At 48.5% G+C, this 19,884-nt stretch overlaps 1 protein-coding gene across 1 annotated transcript in view; it reads right to left on the bottom strand.

The window, feature by feature from the left end:
* LOC144752576 (opsin-VA-like) overlaps window positions 1–19,884 on the bottom strand; it is a 400,680-nt gene that overhangs the window by 26,220 nt on the left and 354,576 nt on the right. The window contains exon 4 of the mRNA XM_078640464.1: window positions 950–1,189. Within this exon, the coding sequence (XP_078496590.1) occupies window positions 950–1,189 (240 nt within the window). The remainder of the gene's footprint in view (window positions 1–949; window positions 1,190–19,884) is intronic.

Raw genomic sequence — 19,884 nt, forward strand, 5'->3', positions numbered from 1 at the left:
GCCTGGAGTAAAATTGGTAATTATATGTTCTCGTCTCAAAGTCACAATAGGAAGCAATGGCCTCTAATCTAGTGTATATGGTATGGTGATGGTGCATCATCATCTCAGCTATCATTTTCCTTACGTTCTTGATAAAGAACAATTACAAAAGGAATTGCAGCCGTTAAAAAAGTTGAATTTTTTGGGATAATGTTTTGAATAGAAGTGCTAACTATGTCCTAGATAATTTATACAATTGAGCGTATTATGGGGTGTGGATGCCAAGTTGGTACGCTACTAAAATGCACTGTTTAGAAAACAAAGGAGCATATTCACAAGCCACATCCACCACTGGAGAGTCACTTTTATTGACGCCCCGGTGGCCTAGCGCCATTCCCCTTATTTAGAAGGTGACACTAAGCCACTTATCATCACCTTGTAGATAGGCCCCTTTCCGCCAGTGAATACCTGGTCTTAACATAGCGATACGAGGAGAAATTATTAATTTAGGTTTTTGCTCTTTCTATATGTGCTGCATTCACATAGAAAGAGAAAATCACCATTATTGATTGTCTATGTGCAGGAGGGTGTCCCCTCCTGCACATAAACAAATGCCCCTACAGAATAGGCACCCTTGCCTCATGGTGGTGCATTATTGCACCAAATCGAGGAGAACCACATGAGTGTGTCATATTCTTGTGAGTACAGCGCGTCCTTGCGTTTAAAAAATGTCAGAGCGCAGCGTTGCCAAATTTGGCGCAGCACCGTGATCCGACATTTTTTGTAAATATGTCCTTAAATATGCTTTTATGAGACATATGAAATGCTGCTGCTCTCGGCTACGCTCATGTGAATTCGAAGCTTTTTGTCCTTTAAACAACACCTTATTTCTCCAATTACATGCACAGAATGCAATAAGGACGTCATGCACTCGGACTGAAGCGTTTAAAAATGCTCAAAGGATGACTACCTGTTTGTTCATGAAGACATAAATGATTGGGTTGTAAACTGAGGCAGTCTTGGCAAAGAAAGCAGGGATGGAAGCCAGACGTGGGTCCAGATGAATGGAGGGGCACGCCGTCACGAGAATAGAAAATGCTGCATACGGAGACCAACAGATTAGAAACGCAAGGATCATAATGACAACCATTCGAGTCACTTCCCGCTCAGGTTTTCGAGTAGATCCTGATCTCCCTTGAGTGTCTGAGACCTACGGAAGAATAAAACAATCAATGAGCACCTCACAGGAGAAATTAAAAGTTTAGATTCTGAAATTTACGTGGAAGCTGGTTTTGTTGGAGATAATCTGAGTTATGTATTCAGGGCTGTCTCAAGATATTTTTTATTCCTAGGTGCAGTACATTATTCAACACCCCCACTTTCATTTTTGCACCCTGTTGGATGATTGTGCGAGCGGCTCCCTCTCCCGTAGAAGGCAACATAGAAGATTCCCTGTGTTACTTATGCTTAGAACAAGCAACTTCAACGGGTCACTTGTGACCTACTGGTAAACCCTCCAGCTACCTGTAAGTAACTCTCCTGTGTGCAGCCCAGTCTAGTAAATTAGAAGCTTTTGCTTGGCTGAATTAACCCATGTATAATAAAGTTGGGAGTGTGTATCCAAGGTGAAAATGTGTGCATTTTCAGAACTCATATGCTGACCTTGGGAGGAAAATGGTTCAAATTTACAAAATGTATTCAAAGCTGACATTTCAGTGATAAATCATGTGGCATTGGCAGATTTATTATTAATACCATAACCTTGGTGTCAGGGGCATTGGGTTATGTATTACCCATGTAGAAGCATTTGAAATTGAGAAAACATTTTTATATTACTGCTGTTAAAACTGCCTGATGCACTAAGATGGTCACTGCTAGTAACCATCAATATTGTGGACACTAATGTAATCTTGTCCGGTGTGGTTGCTATTACAGCACTAACATTAGTAGCCTGGTTTGAGTTTCCCTGAACTTAAATAGTTCTTATTGCAGGACAGGTTGGTGATCCTGGCTTAGAACCAGTCTCATGCTTAATGGTCACATCTTTATTATGTGTTATGCTTGGATAACTAGTGCAGCTGATGGGAATTCGTTATTTATTAACCCAGTACATACTGACACAACAGAGTGAGGTATTTACCAGGTCTGGGAAATACATATCATTGCAAGTCCAAATAAGGAAATGGGTCATAACATGCAGAATTTGGTGCACCAAATTTCGAATGGTCAAAGTTATCACAGCGCATTTTTCCTCCAATATATTTCCACCGGTCTTGACCTAGCAGAATTGATCTGGGGGAAAATAGTAGGAGTGTGGAGTTTAACACCGAATAATTACTGGCAGCAGCAACGGCTACAATATTTCAGATTGGGATTTTATGTCATGCTTTTGTAATTGGGTTCTTAGTATGTCATGTTTTATGTGTTTATACATTCATAAACAACCTACACACCGATACCACACTCACACACTTATGTACAATTGGATTTTTTCAAGATTCCTTGTCATTTTTGTGGGGAATACTTTTTAAAGTGTGTTACAAAAGCATCTTACATTCCTTCCCTCACATTTCTAGATCCTGACTGAACTGCTCTTTTTGCTTTGAGATACAGGTTCACATGTGTGAGAATGTCATCCTTTGTGCCCTGATCACCCCCATTTTTTCACTGATATTGGTGGTAACTAACTCTGAGTCTGTGCCCTGGGCTCTGCTAAACAGGCTCAGGGCCAGTGCTCTGATGAAAAAGGAATATGGTAATCAGGCATAATTACAATTGGCAATGACAGACCCCTGTAAGTCCCTAGTATAAAATAAGGCAAGGGGAAATTCAAAATACCTACAAGTCCCTAGTATATAATAGGGCATGGAGGTTTAAAGCCCCAGTATATTCCTTGCACTGGACGGTGCACTGCTGTGTTGCCTGCTGTCATTAAAAAAAGATCCCTGCAATATAAATATGTTTTATATGTCCTTATGAGGAAAAGATTGCCAATTTTGTTTTTCCCCATTGTAGTTACTTAACTCCATTAGCTAAGATCGAAATATTTTGTTTAAGTCTAAATTTTGCTAGGAAGTAGCTCAAAATGTTATTGAAGGACTTAAAAGATTGGCAATGAGAAATCCAACAACTTGCCACTGCGGAATTTATTATAACTAGTACAGTAAAGAAGTTATAGAACTTTCCTTTATGTGAGCCAAAATTCCACCTCCTAACAACCTCTCCAAATTGGTCAACCTTTACAGGCTTAGCCAAGCTGCTTTGATGAGGTGATAAGTGTCTTGCATAGAGCAGAGGTTATCTTACGGGGGAGTTCTGCAGCTGCAGAGAAAAGGCCTGGTCAGGGACTGGGCAAATCATACTGGGCTTCAAAGAGAGCAGGACAGTAAGTAATGCCAGACCTACCCACACTTCCAGTACCCCCAGTCAGATGGCAGGCCCAGGAATGGGATTTGCAGACGGTCTGGAGGTGAGTGTTAATGGAAATGAACCACACCAGTAGGTTGGTTTAGCCAGGTTTTACTCTCCTGAACAGGAATTCTACATCTTGAATTTTAAAGTGCAGCCCTTTGTGGGACAAGAATATGGCACACTTTGGAGGAAGCTGTCATGCATTTGGGTGGACAGGGATGCCCCCTGCTCGTCACCCTAGACCATAGAATAAATATTTGAGAGCTGCATAGCAATTCAGAATTGCTGACTGAAACTCCAAGGGACTACCCTGCTGGAAACCCGGTCTGTACCCCAAAGGAGTGTAATTTGAAGGACTGCTTCTGCTGCACGCTCGCAACTACAGCCCTGAAGACTTTGCCGTGCTTCACAAAAGGTTAATGAGTGGACTGTCTGAACGCAACAAGTTAACTGAGCTTCTATGCACCTTCTCTGTCAAGGAGTCCCCAGCCTGGTGTGCGTCCAGTGGACTTTTAAGGATTTGGCCAGGTGTATTGTGGGAATTGTAGTCCCAAACTTACAAGGACCATCTCAGAGCTCCTAGACCCTTGGATTTGTGTTTTGGACACTTTGAACCCTCAAGGGCAACTTCAGGAAGAAGTTCCTAAAGTTTGGAGCAACTTTTGGAAAAAGCTCTACAATTTGACCAACCCGACGTTAAGAATCAAGCAGTTTACCTTCAAATGCGAACTGGCCTGGATTTCAGGTTCATCCAACTGAAAGCTCTGGAGCTCCAGGCTTCCAGTATTTGCCTGGGGCCCCACGGGGAAGCAGTCCGATGACGTTGCATCTAAATTAAGCTGCTGGAGGTGACCTCATGACGTCAAGAGAAAATCCTCCAGAAACGTTTCCAAGTCCGAAGGTGACATTTTGACCAGCTCCTCCCGTTTAATGTATCCGAGCAGGGCTTCATCGCAGTCGGCCTCAAACTTAGACCTTGTCTGGTCAAGCACAATCAGATGTCCCAAGTTGGCGCTTTGTGTTTTTAGGCACAAGAAAGTTCCCTATATTGGATTTCTGTTGTTTTGGTGTCATTTTAAAGATAAAAAGATTTCCTACTTTATAAATGGTGTGGTATTTTTATTGAGTGTTGTATCGAATTTATTTAATGTATTGGTGTTTTTAAATGCTTTACATACCTGTCTCCTGAGTTAAGCCTGCCTGCTCACAGCCAGCTAACAAGGGGTGAGCCAGGGGCTAATATATTGAGACCGTGGCCAGTCCTTTTATTGTGTTGGTAGCCTTATTGTTAATGATAGGTGCGTACTTAGCACCTATCATTAACATACATTCCAAGCGCGTGTAGTAAAGATTTATTGAACCATATCTTGCCAGTGCTGATTTATAGTGAGCATTTACTAAAAGTGAGAAGCAAAGCGTTGGTCCTTTAACAGGTTACATGTATCTCATTTGCTCTTCTTGTATCACAGCACAAATAGTTTCGGGCATGACTTGTAGAGCACTTATATACACATATGTAGCACCAGAAACCTAGAAGACCAGGATATGTCGTAATCGTGCAAGAGTGACTATTTGCAAGTCGTTCAGTTTCTGGCAGTCTGTCTGTGTTCCCATTTAAAATTTCTAGATTCTGCTCAAAGTAAGGACTTGAAAATATAAGCAATGTGGACCTTTTAGATTTGTTGTAGTAAATTCTTGTCCCTGTTAGGCATCTACCATTCTGAAATACTGTCCATTTTTATCTCAAGATCTATTATTACCAATACTTTAACATACAGAAAGAATGTTTTTCAGCACCACCCTACAAGAGCATTACGTTCTCATCGTATGCAATTGGGTGCCTGGGTGTATCCTTCTGCCTTCCATTGTAATGCATGAGGCTCTATTATTTCTCTAGAAAGAATATTCAGTCATTACTTATTAAATTCTTTGTCATTCATGCACTGTATACTTAAAAAAATATGTGTTACAGAATTAAAAGAAGAAGAGTAACTAAGGCTGTCTTGCAATCTGACCTTCAACAGGTCTACTAGGGCCAGCTTTTACAACTGGACAAAGTCTGCTCTTGATTAAAAAATCTGCTAAAAAGCAGCACAACAATGGAGGAAAGACTATAATCATGAGAATAAAGCAACCTATAAAGGCCCCAAGAAAAAATATAAAAACACTATTAAAGAGGCCCATGTCACATTTTAATCCTCTATACTAATCAATGCTTCATCTCCCGACAGAGAGGTATTTGGTGTTGCCATAGAACTAACCACCCACATTGTGAGTAGAGAGCTGTTTCACCCTCGTAAAGCCTAACTAACTCTATGCATATTTTCATGACCATCAAAACTGTTGTGGCCTCTTGCTAACTTTTGCAGTGAGTGTTTGTGCTTGGATGAGTGGGCAGTTAGAGTAAGAAGGGCTTAGCAGCATGATGCTACTCCGGGTGGGGCTGTATCTGTATTCTACAACTAGGCTAATAAACTTACTCTTTTTGTAACCTACAAGACTACATACTTGATTGTAACACTGGTGACGAGCGGAAAAGAAACTATTCATGAGAAACTAGAAATTAAGAAACTCGAGAAACTAAGAAGAAACTAAGTGGATTACAAATCATAAGAGTTTGAAGCCTATAAGGAAGAATGGCGCCTGGAAGCCCCACCAGTGTCTATGCACATCAGACAGCCTGCAGTCCAGGGCATTTTTAACAGGCCAGCGTCAGTGTGCAGCTGACTCATTTCATATGGATGAGAAACATTGGTGAGGAGTGAACCGGTGAAGCAAGGAGCATTTAACCTGCAGGGAGCCTGTCCCTAAACTTAGCATTGGAACAACCCTGGTATAAAAGGCATTTTGGAACTGTTCAACTTAATTTGTGCAGCTAGTGCCGACAAGGTTGAGTTTGAGTGTATAGTTGGCAGTAAGTATCTCAAGGTACTGATGACTAAGCTTGGGTTGTGGTGAGTCCCTTTCTATATGCCGTTTGGACCGTATGGAACGCTTTATTAATTTTTCTTCACTTGCCGTTGGCCAAGTGGCGTTGTGCAGCATTTGAATACTGCAACATGACTGACGTGTTTTGAGCACCACCACAGCAGTATTCTGGGGTGTGTCAGCAGCATTGCTGAGGAGCATGCGAACTGCATCTCTCCACGTGGAGGTCAAGCCACAGTGCATGTCTGTGTGGGAGGCCAAGTGAATGAAGGAAGTCTTTGTGCACATGTTATAGTGAAAAGTAGTGCGCGTCTGCTTGTGTGAAAAGACCTGTGCGGGCGCACTTGTTGCTTCTGGCATTTCATGGACTCTCTACGGCATTGCACTGGCACACAGATATATTTTATGTCTTTAAAGAGATCCTCAAAGGGGTGTGTGCGCTACATGTTTGTTATTGTTAATTGAGATTTGTAAAGTGCAAAATCACCAGCAGTTCTCTAAGCGATAAAGTGAGAGCAGCAATTGCCCACCCTAGTGAGTGACTATTGGTCTCCAATCAATGTGTGATTATGCCCAGGCTTCTGTGAAGAGGAGGGTTTTTAATTTTTTCCTAAAAGGTAGAAGGGATATTTCCTTACGACAGTGTCATAGCAGCTTATTCCACAGCTGTGGGATCAGGACCGAGAATGCTCGTCCTCCTTTGGTCGTTGTGTTGAAACGTGGGCAGGCCATTTGGCCAGCCTTTGATGACGTAACGCTCCAGACGATTCTTGATGTAAACTGGAGCCTGGCCATATAGGGCTTTGTGGGTGATGCAAAGGCCTTTAAACCTGGCTCGGTGCTTGAGGGGGAGCCAGTGAAGCTGTTGCAACAGAGGTGTGGCCCGTGCCCATCTCGGGAGCTTGAAGATCAACCTATCTGCATCATTCATTGTTACTTGCAGCTTGCCCAATAGCTTTTCGGGTAATCCAATATAAAGCGCATTGCCATAGTCTAGGTGAGACACGATCAGTGCGGTCGCCACTGTCCGCAGGGTAGAGAAAGAGAGGAGGGGTGCTAATTTTCTCAGCTGTCTCAACAGGCCTACGCAGGTCCCGACCACGGAGGACACTTGGTTAGACAATATGAGTTTGTTGTCTACTTTAAGGCCTAGCCTTTTAACGACTGGAGCTGGGGTGGGTGTAGCCCCCAGCTCCGGTGGCCAGAAGAGGTCAGACCATGGGGTACTTCCCGTGGTGATGGCTAGGACCTCAGTTTTGTTCGTATTTACTTTGAGAGAATTCGCTATCATCCAGTTGACCATGTATCTAAGGAAATATATAAACATAGAGCTGCATTCAGCACTCCCCTTAGTAATTCTGATAATCCAAAGTGTACTGGATAAATATAACCATCATAAGTTTTGTATTCAGACTCAATTTTCTGGAGTCTGGTGTTTACAGAGTAGGGACTTGTTGATGCTGACGTAGAGTGCGTTTCCTTCTTCCAGTCTGCTGGTGATGAGTGCATGGGTGACTGTCTTCCTTGACTCAGGGGGGATCCAAATGAAGGTCTTGCGGAGGATGTGGAGGGTGTTGAAGTAGCTGGAGGTGATGGCCTTGACCTGTCAGTTCATGGTGAGTGATGAGTCTAGTACAATGCTGAGGTTCTTGGCGTGGTCTGAGGGGCTAGGTGGGCTTCTGAGGGCAGTCGGCCACCAGGTACTGTCCCATGCCGAAGGGGTGGTACAGAGGACGAAGACTTCTGTCTTCTTGGCGTTGAGCTTCAGGCAGCTGTTTGTCATCCAAACTGCGACGTCTTGCATTCCTTTGGCTTCCTGATTTACGTGGGAAGCGCCAGGAGGCGCCTAAAAGGGGAGCTTCGCTCGGCGGAGCGCGGGGGCATTTCCAACTCACCGGGCAGGAGCAGGGGAGAGACGAGCAGGACTCCAACATTGCCGCCACTGCCAGGAGTCAAATTGTGCAGTCCACAGCGCCGCCGCTCCGGGACTACATCTCCCGGCGGCCCTAGCGGCGGCGCTGCTTCCTGATTCACGTGGGAAGCGCCAGGAGGCGCCTAAAAGGGGAGCTCCGCTCGGCAGAGCGCGGGGGCATTTCCAACTCACCGGGCAGGAGCAGGGGAGAGACGAGCAGGACTCCAACATTGCCGCCACTGCCAGGAGTCAAATTGTGCAGTCCACAGCGCCGCCGCTCCGGGACTACATCTCCCGGCGGCCCTAGCGGCGGCGCTGCTTCCTGATTCACGTGGGAAGCGCCAGGAGGCGCCTAAAAGGGGAGCTCCGCTCGGCGGAGCGCGGGGGCATTTCCAACTCACCGGGCAGGAGCAGGGGAGAGACGAGCAGGACTCCAACATTGCCGCCACTGCCAGGAGTCAAATTGTGCAGTCCACAGCGCCGCCGCTCCGGGACTACATCTCCTGGCGGCCCTAGCGGCGGCGCTGCTTCCTGATTCACGTGGGAAGCGCCAGGAGGCGCCAAAAAGGGGAGCTCCGCCCAGCTTCGCGGGACGCCGGGCTAAGCCCGGGCAAAGGGCGGGCCCTCTGTGGCCCTCAGAGGACCCGAGGAGGACGGGACGGGCCACCCCACATGGCCCCTTCATAGCATGAGGTATAGAGACACTTTACCCTTTTGTCTTTTTGCGTTGTTATTTGTCTAGTGACGTTTGGGGGGCCTTTCTGTAACTCAACTACTATGTCTGTCTGGGAAGAACTGAATGCCTTGTGTGGCACAAACTATGCCCCTGATATTTCTACTTCCCCTACAGTGGACAGAGATACGGATCTTATAAATTGGACTCCCCAGGCCTGTGAAATAATTCTGCCTAAATCTGATACACTGTTTCGGGAACCACCCAGCAAAAGGAACAATGAGGTTACCCCACCAAATGCCGACCGAATGTGCTGTAGCCCCTCTTCTTCCTCGCTTTCCTCTGTCAACCCAAGCGTATCAATGCCACTTAAGACGGTGATCACATCAAATGACCCTGTTTCCCCCTTCCAATTGACCCTACTGGCCCATATAGAGCAACTGTTGAATGCGGCTTTATCACCTCTGCTCTCAAAAATTACGGATCTGGGAAATAGGTTGTCTGATGTTGAAAAAATGGTACAAAGGAGTTTACCATCACTTGTAAATACTGTAATTCCCTCTTGTCCTATGCTCTCTACTAAGCTTGTGAACCCCAAGTCAATCGAACACAGGAAAGAACAAACAACTGATCCCTCTCTCAGCACACCTATCCTAAGCGGTAGTAAAGTTACTTCTAAGCTCACTCGCCTCCCTCTCAAAGCCCCTAGGCTTCCTCAAGAAAGAAGACACCGAATGAACTTACCCCCTGAAGCCGCCCCCTATGTGGCTGTACTCTCCGGGGTCCCTGAACTTAGTCAGGACAAATATGAAACAAGCCAGGATTTGCTGAATAAAGCCATTTTTTGGCTCAATAACAACAGACCGCTGCCACCTGACCTAGATGGCGGAATCCTGAGCGTCAGGAGGGTGGGATGGCTAGGGAGGTTACCTAAAGACATTCCGGGAGACCTGATACTAATCAAATTTAAGCACAGGAACATTGTCCCATTCTTAAGATTTTCCCAGCCCAAAATTGGAGATGGTACTATTTCTATTTGGGACTTGTTTGATTTTTACCCTGGCCCCAGAGCATTGAACAATAACACTTGGTGAAAGGGAACTCTGTCTACCATGTGTTTTTATTTTTGCACTAGATTGGTTTTAGTTTGATTTGAAACTGTTGATTTCTATATATATGTCTGTATTTCTTTTTGCTGCTTTTATGGTTTTAAACTCAAAAACCGAAATAAAGCTTATATTTGATTTGATTTTTTGCATTCCTTTGTGGAAGTTGAGTTTGGCAGTGGTGGGGCCTTTGGTGAGGGAGAGGATGAGCTGGGTGTCGTCACCGTAGGATACGATGTTGAGGCTGTGTTGTCGGACGATGGATGCAAGGGGGGCCATGTAGATGTTGAAGAGAATAGGGCTCAGGGATGAACCCTGTGGGACTCCGCAGGTGATTTTCGTGGGATCGGAGAGGAAGGGTGGGAGTCTTTGGTTTCGTCTGGTGAGGAATGATCGGATCCAGTCCAGGGCTATTCCTTGTATGCCTGTGCTGTGTAGTCTGGCGACTAGTGTGCAGTGTCAGACGGTGTCAAAGGCCACTGATAGGTTGAGTAGCGTAAAGGCTACGGAGTGGCCTTGATCCAGGAGGGTGCAGATGTCATCTGTGGTGGCGAGTAGGGCGGTCTCTGTGCTGTGGTTGCTTCGGAATCTAGATTGGGACGGGTCGAGGACGGCGTTCTCTTCAATGAATTGTGTCAGTTTCCTGTTGATTGTTTTCTCTGCAACTGTGGCTGCGAAGGGGCGTACCGAGATGGGCCGAAAGTTCTTGAGGTCGGTGGAGTCAGCTGTGGGCTTCTTGAGCAGAGGTCTTGCTTCTGCACGCTTCCAGTCATCTGGGAAGGTACCTGTTTTGAAGGTGGTGTTGATGGTGCATTGTAGTTCCGGTGCAATGGTGGGGACGGCTCTGTGTCGATGTGAGGGAGGCAGGGGTCGATGGGGGCCCCTGAGTGGATGCTTTTCATGGTCGAGGCGGTGTCTTCGGCCGTGACTGGTGTTCAGTTGGAGATATTGGGCTGGCTGGTGTTTCCGGGGGGCAGGGGGGCAGGGGGCCATCTGTGGTGCCTGGTGGATAGTCGATGAAGTTGCTGTAGAGGTTTTTGATCTTGAGGTGGAAATAAGTTCCAAGCTTGTTACACAGGTCTTGGGATGGGGTGAAGTCAGTTGCTTCACTGCGTGGGTTGGTGGATTCTTGAATGACACTGAAAAGTTCCTTGGAGTTGGTGGAGTTGGCCAGGATTTTGTTGTGGATGAAGTTTCTCTTGGTGGCTCTGATCTGGTTGTGGTAGTCTGTCATGGCGTCCTTGTAGGTGGGGTGGTTTTCAGTTGTCTTGGTGTTTCTCCAGTTCTTCTCCAGGCATTTTTAGGTGAGTCTGGCTTCTTGGAGAGTGGTGGTGAACCAGGCCGCTTTCCTGGGCGTTGTCTGTCTGGGTCGCGCAGCGGCTGAGCTGGTCTGCGAAATCGGCGATCCAGGTGTGGAGTTCTCTGGCTGCGTTGTTTGTGTCAGGTGCCCATGTGTGGTTGTCTCGGGTGAGAGTGGAGTTAACTTGCCCATCAGTAACCTTGCTCCAGTTCCTTCGTGCGGCTGGTTTGGGTGCCTTGGGTTTGTTGACGGCGAAGTGTACGCAGTGGTGGTCGGTCCATGGCGGCTGCGTTGTGTGGCTGAATTGGATGCTGTTTCCTGCCACAAAGATGGGGTTGAGAGTTTTTTTAAGTCTGATGCTGGCGACGTTGTCACAAAGGATATTGGAGTTGGGGTCGCTGGGGTTGTCGAGTTGGAAGATCAGGTCTCCAATGAGTATGCAGCTTGTTGAGGCGGTGGTGTGGGGTGTGATGAAGTCGGTGATGGTGGTGGTGAAAGGTGTTCGGGGGCCGGGGGATCTGTAGATGAGGGTTCCTCTGAGAGTGGCTTTGGGAGTGGTCTGGTTCTGGAAGTGCAGGTGTTTGGCGGAGGGGAAGGTTTCGCTGGAGGTGGTGAGGCAGAGGGTGCTCTTGTGGTCGATGACAAAACCCTCCTTGGTGGTTAGGGGGGTCTTTCCTCTTGATCTTGTATCTGTCTGGGATGGCGGTGCTGATGTCGGGGGGGGGAGGATGCATTGGTCCAGGTCTCGGTGAAGAAGGTGAAGGCGGGCGAGAGAGAGTCGAATAGGTTCCAGATTTCCATGGCATGTTTGTGTACAGAGCGTACGTTGAGGAGAATGCAATTTAGGGTGTCGCCGGTGCTTGGGTCGGCAGTGTTGGAGGCCGGGGTGGCGGTCGGTCTCTGGTGGCAGTGGAGGCAGGAAAACTGGCTGTGGGTTGTGTTCGGCGAGGCTTGTTGACATTCTCTAAGTCTTCCAGGGTTGAGTGCGAGGCGGGTGGTGGTGTCGTAGCGATGGGTAGTGGGAGGTTAAGGTTTCCAGGTGCTGGCCACAGTCGAGTCACAGACGGGCGCAGACGGACTGGCCTTTGGGGAGCCTTCAGCACGCCCACTGCGTGTAGCCGCCATTAAGTAGGGGAGGTGGGAGGGAGGAGAGGCTGGGAGGCAGAGTTGGGAAATTCCGGGGGGAGGGGCAGTAGGGGCAGCAGCGGCGAAAGGTGAAAGGAACAGGCAGGCACAAGAAAATAAATAAAAGCAGGTTTGGAATTAAAGGAAGACACAGATAGGCACAATAAAAGTGGCACAACAGGGAAAAATTAAGATAAAAAACGGCTGAGAAATATTACGGTGGTTGCAGGCAGTATGGTCCCAGTTGGAGGGGGCAGTAGAGGATAGGTGAAAACCTGGTCCTGGTTAAGTGTATGATGATGGAGGTATGGGCTTACACCCCAATGTAGTAGAGTGTGGAACAAGCCTTGGTCCCGTTTCAGTGTTGTGTTATGAAGGGTAACGGGTCTGGTCCTGTTAGAGTGTATGTGTTATGTGGGGAACGGGTAGTTGGGTTCAGTATTTGGGTTATCTGCACACTTGCATTTTGAATTTGCGGAACATATTGATTGCCTGTATGTTTTTCCATCTTACATCCCATTGGAGCATTGAAGTTATTGCAGAGAGTGTTTTTTTACCTTTTCTGTTTGTTTTGGTGGGGTGAAATTTGTAGCTTTGATGGCCGTTTTGTGGGAGGGTGTTTTGCCTTTCTTCGTCCTGCTGAATTTCCTACTGCTTTCATAAGGGGGGTGATGTGTTGTGGCCTTTTGCTATCATGTACATTCTCCTCACAATCTTGATGTTCCCTGCTGCTCAGCCAGTGAGTGAGGTAATTGGTTGGTTGGAATGTTGAGAGTGTGTGTGCTTGGAGAAGTGGACAGTTAGAGCGAGAAGCACTGAGCAACAGGATGCTGCTACTGGTGGGGCTTTATCTGTAGCCTACGACTAAGCCAATAACCCTACTCCTTTTCTAACCTACAAGACTACATCCTTGATTGTAACAGAAACCATCAGAGCCAATAATATTTCTCAGAAAACAAAACAATCCTTTATGTAATAATAAGGGTTTTGTCTGAATGGGTTGTCTATTTTGGCAGTTGTAATCGCAAGATCCTGAAGATAAGCAACTTACTAAAACCTCTGCGGGCTCCCCAGCCTACCCGTGCAAGTTTAGGACTATGAATCAAGCCAATGACATTACAGGAGCCAAACTCACTCATCTGATAAATGTATCCCTTGAAGCAGGGCAGGTTACAATTTCTGAACACAAGCAGCTATTGTTCCTTTACTACACAAAAATTATGGTGACTTTAATATTTCAGCCAAATACAGGCCCATCTCATTGCTATTGTTTACAACTATGGTTGAGGAGAGTCTGGTTAATCTGCTGCTATCCAGAGATTTGTAAGAAAATAAACTGCTGAATGCAGCACAGTCAGGCTTCAGACCAAATTATTTAATGGAATTGGTCCTGATGGCAGTATTAGACTACTTTTATTTAGCTAATGAAAAGGCAAGACAACCTTTCTTATTTTACTTGACCTATCAGCACCATTAAATACTGTCTCCCTCAGTATAATATTAAGTAGATTGCAGGGATTGATGTTTGGAGGGAGTGTTGTGTACAGGTTTATAACTTTTCCACAAGTTAGATCACAATCAGTCGTTCTTGAAGTTTTATATTGTGTCAAGAAACTGGCCTGTGGGTTTTCACAGGGTTTATAGATTAGCCTCTCTTTATTTAAGCACCTACATGAGACCTCTTGCCTCCCTGAGACATTCATTTGACTTCATCTTTTATTAATACTCTGATCACAATCAATTGCTGGTCAGAATAAAAGGTTCTGTAGTAGGGGATCTCTGTGTATAGTCATAATCTAGTGAATAGTCCCGCCCATGTGCGTGGACCCCGGAGCAATCAAAAATAATCTCTTACAGTGTCAAAAAATGCAGAACTGCATAGACACTTAAGAGAGAATTTAAAGACAGATAATGCAGCCAAAAAAGGCTACACTGTCCAGTACTTCAACTAGAAATTCCACCACAAAATCCACAAAACAGCAAAGCCTGTACAGATTTCCCTTGCTTAACAGCAAAATCCCTCAGGAATGATAGAGAGAAGAACCTGGACAGACAAGCCCCATAGGCTGCCATTATGTGGCTTAAATAGGATACTGTGCCTTTAAGGAACCTTCCAGAACCTTCTCCCAGTATCCCAGAATGCATAGCAGGTCCAACTTAGTTTCAGTTCTTTTTTCCGGCTCCTGCAAGCAGGACCCTAGAGCATTGAGCTCTCCCTTTTCAAGGGTTTTGTTGGTGTTTTTCACTAAATTCGATTTTTTTGTACTTTTAAAGTACTTTGGTGACTTTCTTCTTGGGTTCTGCACTTTTTTGTTGTCCATAATGCCAGCATTATTTGACGAATGCCCGGAGTGCTCCAGGAAGAAGGCCAAATCAGACCCCCATGAGGTCTGTATTCTCTGCCTTCCCTCTTCCCACATCCCTGAGGATTGTGTGATCTGTAGAGGCTTCTCTGGCAGGACCCTGAAGGACAGGCGGAAGATCAGACTTCAGGGACTTGAAGAAAGAAGATTGAAGGCTCGAGGTGGGTCTGGAGGGGCTTCTACTGCCCATGCTGTGGCCTCTGGGGGGCTCCCCAGGGGCAGGAAGTCCAGCTCACGCCCAAGCTCTCCGTCTGGGTCAGTTGCGATGACCACGACGTCGAGAGGAAGGTCCACGGCCAGTTCCCGGTCTCCCCAGGGCTCTGGGTTGAGAAAACGTCGTCCGTCGACGTCGAGGGACGTTTACAGGCCGCCGTCGAAGCCGGTGTCGATCTCCTCGTCGTCGCCGTCGGCGTCGAGTGGTCGACATCGGAGGACCCGGCGTCGGCGCTCGCCGTCGAGGCGACACCGCCGTTCGCCGTCGAAGTCATCGTCCTCGAGGGGATCCTCGTCGTCGAGGTCGCCGTCGAGACGGGAGAAGTCTCCGGCGCCGAAGACGTCGACGTCAAGACATTCAAAGAGATCGGCGTCGAGGCGTTCCAAGAGGTCGACGTCGAGACGTACGAAGAGGTCGAGGTCGCCGTCGAGGCACCATCGCCCGTCGTCGAGATTTCGTGGTTCGTCCATCTGGTCGGGGTCGACGTCGAGACGTAGACACCGGTCGACGTCGAGGAGTGTGGAACGGTCGACGCCGAAAGGCCGCTCGACGTCGAAGGACCCACGGTCGTCGTCTGAGCACCGATCGTCGGCGTCAGGAGGTCGTAAGGCCAGGCCCAGGACTGTGGGGGGCTCCCCACAGTCCGGACGGGATGATGGTTCGCCGGGAACGGCATATTCCGAGGTATATACCCCGAAGAAGCCTTCTGCACCTCCTCCTCTGCCTCCTTTACCCAGGGGTCCACCTCCGAGGGCTCCGACCCCTCCTCCTCCGTTGCCTCCTTTGCCGGCTCCGCAGGCCCCGGTTACGGTTACTCCCCCTCCCCCGGTTCCACCGAGAGCGGTGTCGATGCCCAAGTTTCCGACTCCGCCGAAGAAGACTCCTAAGTCGAAGACTCCGAAGCCTAAGGCTTCCGAACCGGGGAGGCCGACGGAACGTCCCAGGCCCAAGAGATCGAGGTCTCGCTCGGGTAGAAGAGACAGATCTAGGAGTGGACGCGGATCTTCCTCGAGATCCAGGCATCGCCATAGGAGGCGTAGGTCCAGGTCACGTTCTGCCTCTGGGACCCGTTCTTACTCGCCTACGCTGTCTGATTCGCCGGAGACTAGAGTGTCTCCGATAGACGATATTGGCACATTCCAGGAGGTCCTCCTGCGAGGGGCGGCGAAGTTGGGGATCAAGGTTGAAGCGCCTACGCCTTCTACTTCTGTGATCTTTGAGACGTTACATAAGAAACACATGTCTCGCCCCCTACTGCCTTTGGTGCCAGGACTCCTCGAGCCGGCTGAACAGCTCTTCCTAACACCGGCAGTGGTGAAGTCCGTGCCTTCCAGGCTCCTCAAGAAATACAGCTCCAGACTCGGACCCAGCTTTCTTGAGAAAGGACCCGGTACCGGATTCAGTGATTGTGACGGCGGCTCGAAAGCTTCATGCCACCTCCCCTGCATCCACTGTGCCTCCGGATAAGGAGAGCCGCTGGATTGACTCTGCGGGACGGAAAGCGTGTGGTACGTCCTCCTCCTCGATGAAGGCCGCCAGTGACTCGGCGTTGTTGGGACGATACGACCGCGCACTGTGGGACTCTATGGAGCAGTTTGCGGACCTTGTTCCTCGAGACCGCAGAGAGGACTTCATGGAGATCGTCCAGGAGGGGATGCTGGTCTCTAACCAGGCCATCAGCGCCGCGGCAGATATCTCCTTGCTGTCTGAGCATGGATACTGCCACGGGATTAATCAGAGGCGCCATGCTTGGCTCAGATTGACGTCACTTAAACCGGAAGCGCAACAACGTGTGGCGAATCTTCCGTTTTCTGGAGACACCCTCTTCGGAAAACACGCTGATGACGAGATGGCCAGGATGAAGGCCGAGGCGGAGACCCTGACGGCGGTGGGCTTGGAGAAGCCCAAGGAAAAGAAACCCTACCGCCAGTTCCAACGGCCGTTCGGGTCACAGGGTCGTGGAAGGGGACAGTCTTCTGGGCAACATCAGCAGCAGCAACAACAGCAGCAGTACAGAAGACCCTTCCAGAAGCGTCAGAGGGGTAGAGGGACTCAGCAGTCCTCTGCCGCGACCAAGGGCCCGGCCGGGTCTCGACCCTGAGCGGTTACTTCCCCCTCGTCCGTTACCCGCTCCGGTGGGGGGAAGCGTTCAATTTTTTCTGGCAGAGTGGAGAAAAATTACTCAGGACAAGTGGGTGCTGAATATTGTTTGCAATGGATACAGTCTTCGGTTCATCAGCCCGCCTCCATCGATCCCTCCGGTCAGCTCGCAGTACCAACTGCTCGAGCTCCAGGCGGAGGCAGACATCCTGCTAAGGAAAAGGGCGATAGAAGACGTACCTCCGTCTCAAAGAGGAAGAGGTCTTTACTCTTGGTTCTTTCTTGTCCGCAAGAAGGACAAGAACGAGTTCAGGCCTATTCTGGACTTGCGACAGGCAAACAAGTGGATTCGCAGAGAAAAGTTTCGCATGCTGTCGTTGCATCAGATCTACCCTCAGCTGCAACGAGGAGATTGGATGTGTGCCATAGATCTACAGGATGCATACTTCCATGTGCCTATTGCATGCAAACACAGGAAGTTTCTGCGCTTTCAAGTCGGCACCAATCACTATCAGTACACGGTGCTTCCCTTCGGGCTGAAGTCTGCACCCAGGACATTTTCGAAATGCATGGCAGTGGTAGCGGCACACCTGAGGAAGAACAAGGTGTTTGTCTACCCGTACCTGGACGATTGGTTGATCAAGGCCTCCTCCTTCTCGGAAGCTCAAGCACACTTCCAGAAGACGTGCGTTCTCTTGAACAAGCTGGGGTTGCACATCAACATGTCCAAGTCTGTCCCGACTCCGGTCCAGTGCATCCAGTACTTGGGAGCCTCCATCAACACGCTGTCAGCAAGTGTGTCTCCTTCGGAGGAGCGACGTTTATCACTCCTTCGGAAGGCTCAGGCTCTCATGTCTACTCCATCCACGACAGTGAGGACGGTGTCTTCTCTGCTGGGATCGATGGCCTCGTGTATCTTCCTGACGCCACATGCGCGGCTGCACATGAGACCGCTGCAGAAGTGCTTGGAGGATCAATGGGATCAGAGGAGAGGATCTTGGGACGACAAGATACGACTGTCTCTACATGCTCTTCAGTCTCTGAAGTGGTGGTGCTCGAAGGAGAATCTTCTCAGAGGGGTTCCCTTCCACAAGGACATTCCCACACAGACTATCGTGACGGATGCTTCTCTCCAGGGCTGGGGAGCGCACTCCGGAGACCTGCAGATTCAAGGGACGTGGTCCCAGACGGAGGCCACGTACCACATCAATTTCCTGGAACTCAGGGCTGTGCACTTGGCGCTGAAGGCTTTTCACCCGTCCTTTCAGACCAACTCTCTGCTTGTTCAGACAGACAACACGACAACGATGTATTACCTCAACAAGCACGGGGGCTCGAGATCGCGCACTCTGTCGCAGGAGGCGCAGGCGATCTGGCACTGGCTTCTGGCTTGAGGACTGTCGATAACGGCCACCCACCTGCCAGGTGTGCAGAATGTTCAGGCAGACGAACTGAGCAGACTCATTCAGGAAAACCACGAATGGGTCATAAGCGGCGAAGTTCTGGGAGAAGTCTTCGCAAGGTGGGGGACTCCAGACGTAGATCTGTTTGCCACCGCCGAAAACAGAAAATGCCGAGGCTTCGCCTCCAGGTACTACCAGCCGGGGACGCTGGGGAACGCGTTATGGATCAACTGGTCGAACAGCTTTCTGTAGGCTTTTCCACCAATTCCCCTGATTCCGGCGGTTCTCATCAAGCTGTCCCAATCCAGGGCGAGAATGATTCTGATTGCCCCGAAATGGCCCAGACAGTGGTGGTTCACGGACCTGCTTCACCGGTCTCTCCTTCCTCACATGAAGCTGCCGTGCAGGCCGGACCTTCTCACGAAGTTCGGGGGGAGGATGGTGCACCCCAACCTCTCGTCTTTGAGTTTGGCGGCATGGCTCCTGAAATAGTGCAATATGGCCATCTGAATCTCCCAGAGGATTGTATGGACATACTGAAGGAGGCTAAACGCCCTTCCACTAGGACTTCTTATGCTTACAAGTGGAAGAGGTTTTGCATCTGGTGCAAGTCTAAGAACTTTAACCCTACGACATGCAAGGAAGATGTCATCCTTCCATATCTACTGCATCTGGCGCAGTCGGGCCTTAATGTCCATTCCATTAAGGTTCATCTGGCTGCTTTGACTGCCTACAGGAAAGGCCCTTCACAGACTTCCTTCTTCCAGATCCCTGTGATCAAAGATTTTTTGGAAGGCTTGAAGAAAGTATTCCCTCCTGTCAGGCTTCCTTCGCCTTCGTGGGACTTGAATGTGGTGCTGTCCAGATTGATGAAGGAGCCTTTTGAACCTATTCATAAGGCTTCGTTGCAGCACCTGTCCTGGAAGGCGGCGTTCCTCGTGGCCATTACATCGGCCCGCAGGGTGAGTGAAATTCAGGCGTTGTGTTGCCAAGATCCTTATACTGTATTTCATGCTGCTAAGGTTGTTATGCGTACTCACCCTAAGTTTCTTCCCAAGGTTGTTTCTGATTTTCATATCAATCAGACTATCACTTTGCCTACGTTCTTTCAGAATCCGTCATCTCCAGCGGAAAGGTCTTTACATTCCCTGGATGTGAGGAGGGTGCTGAAGTTTTATCTTGATAAGACTAAAGATATTCGTAGGTCAGACCAATTGTTCATTAATTATGGCTCGGTCAGGACAGGTCTTGCTACCTCTAAACAGTCCATCTCGAGGTGGATTGTGTCCTGCATACAATTGTGTTACTGCAAAGCTAATAAGACCTTAGGGGGTAAACCTAAGGCTCATTCCACCAGAGGCAAAGCTGCC

This window comes from Lissotriton helveticus, chromosome 5_1 (assembly GCF_964261635.1).
Source record: "Lissotriton helveticus chromosome 5_1, aLisHel1.1, whole genome shotgun sequence".
NCBI lineage: Eukaryota > Metazoa > Chordata > Amphibia > Caudata > Salamandridae > Lissotriton > Lissotriton helveticus.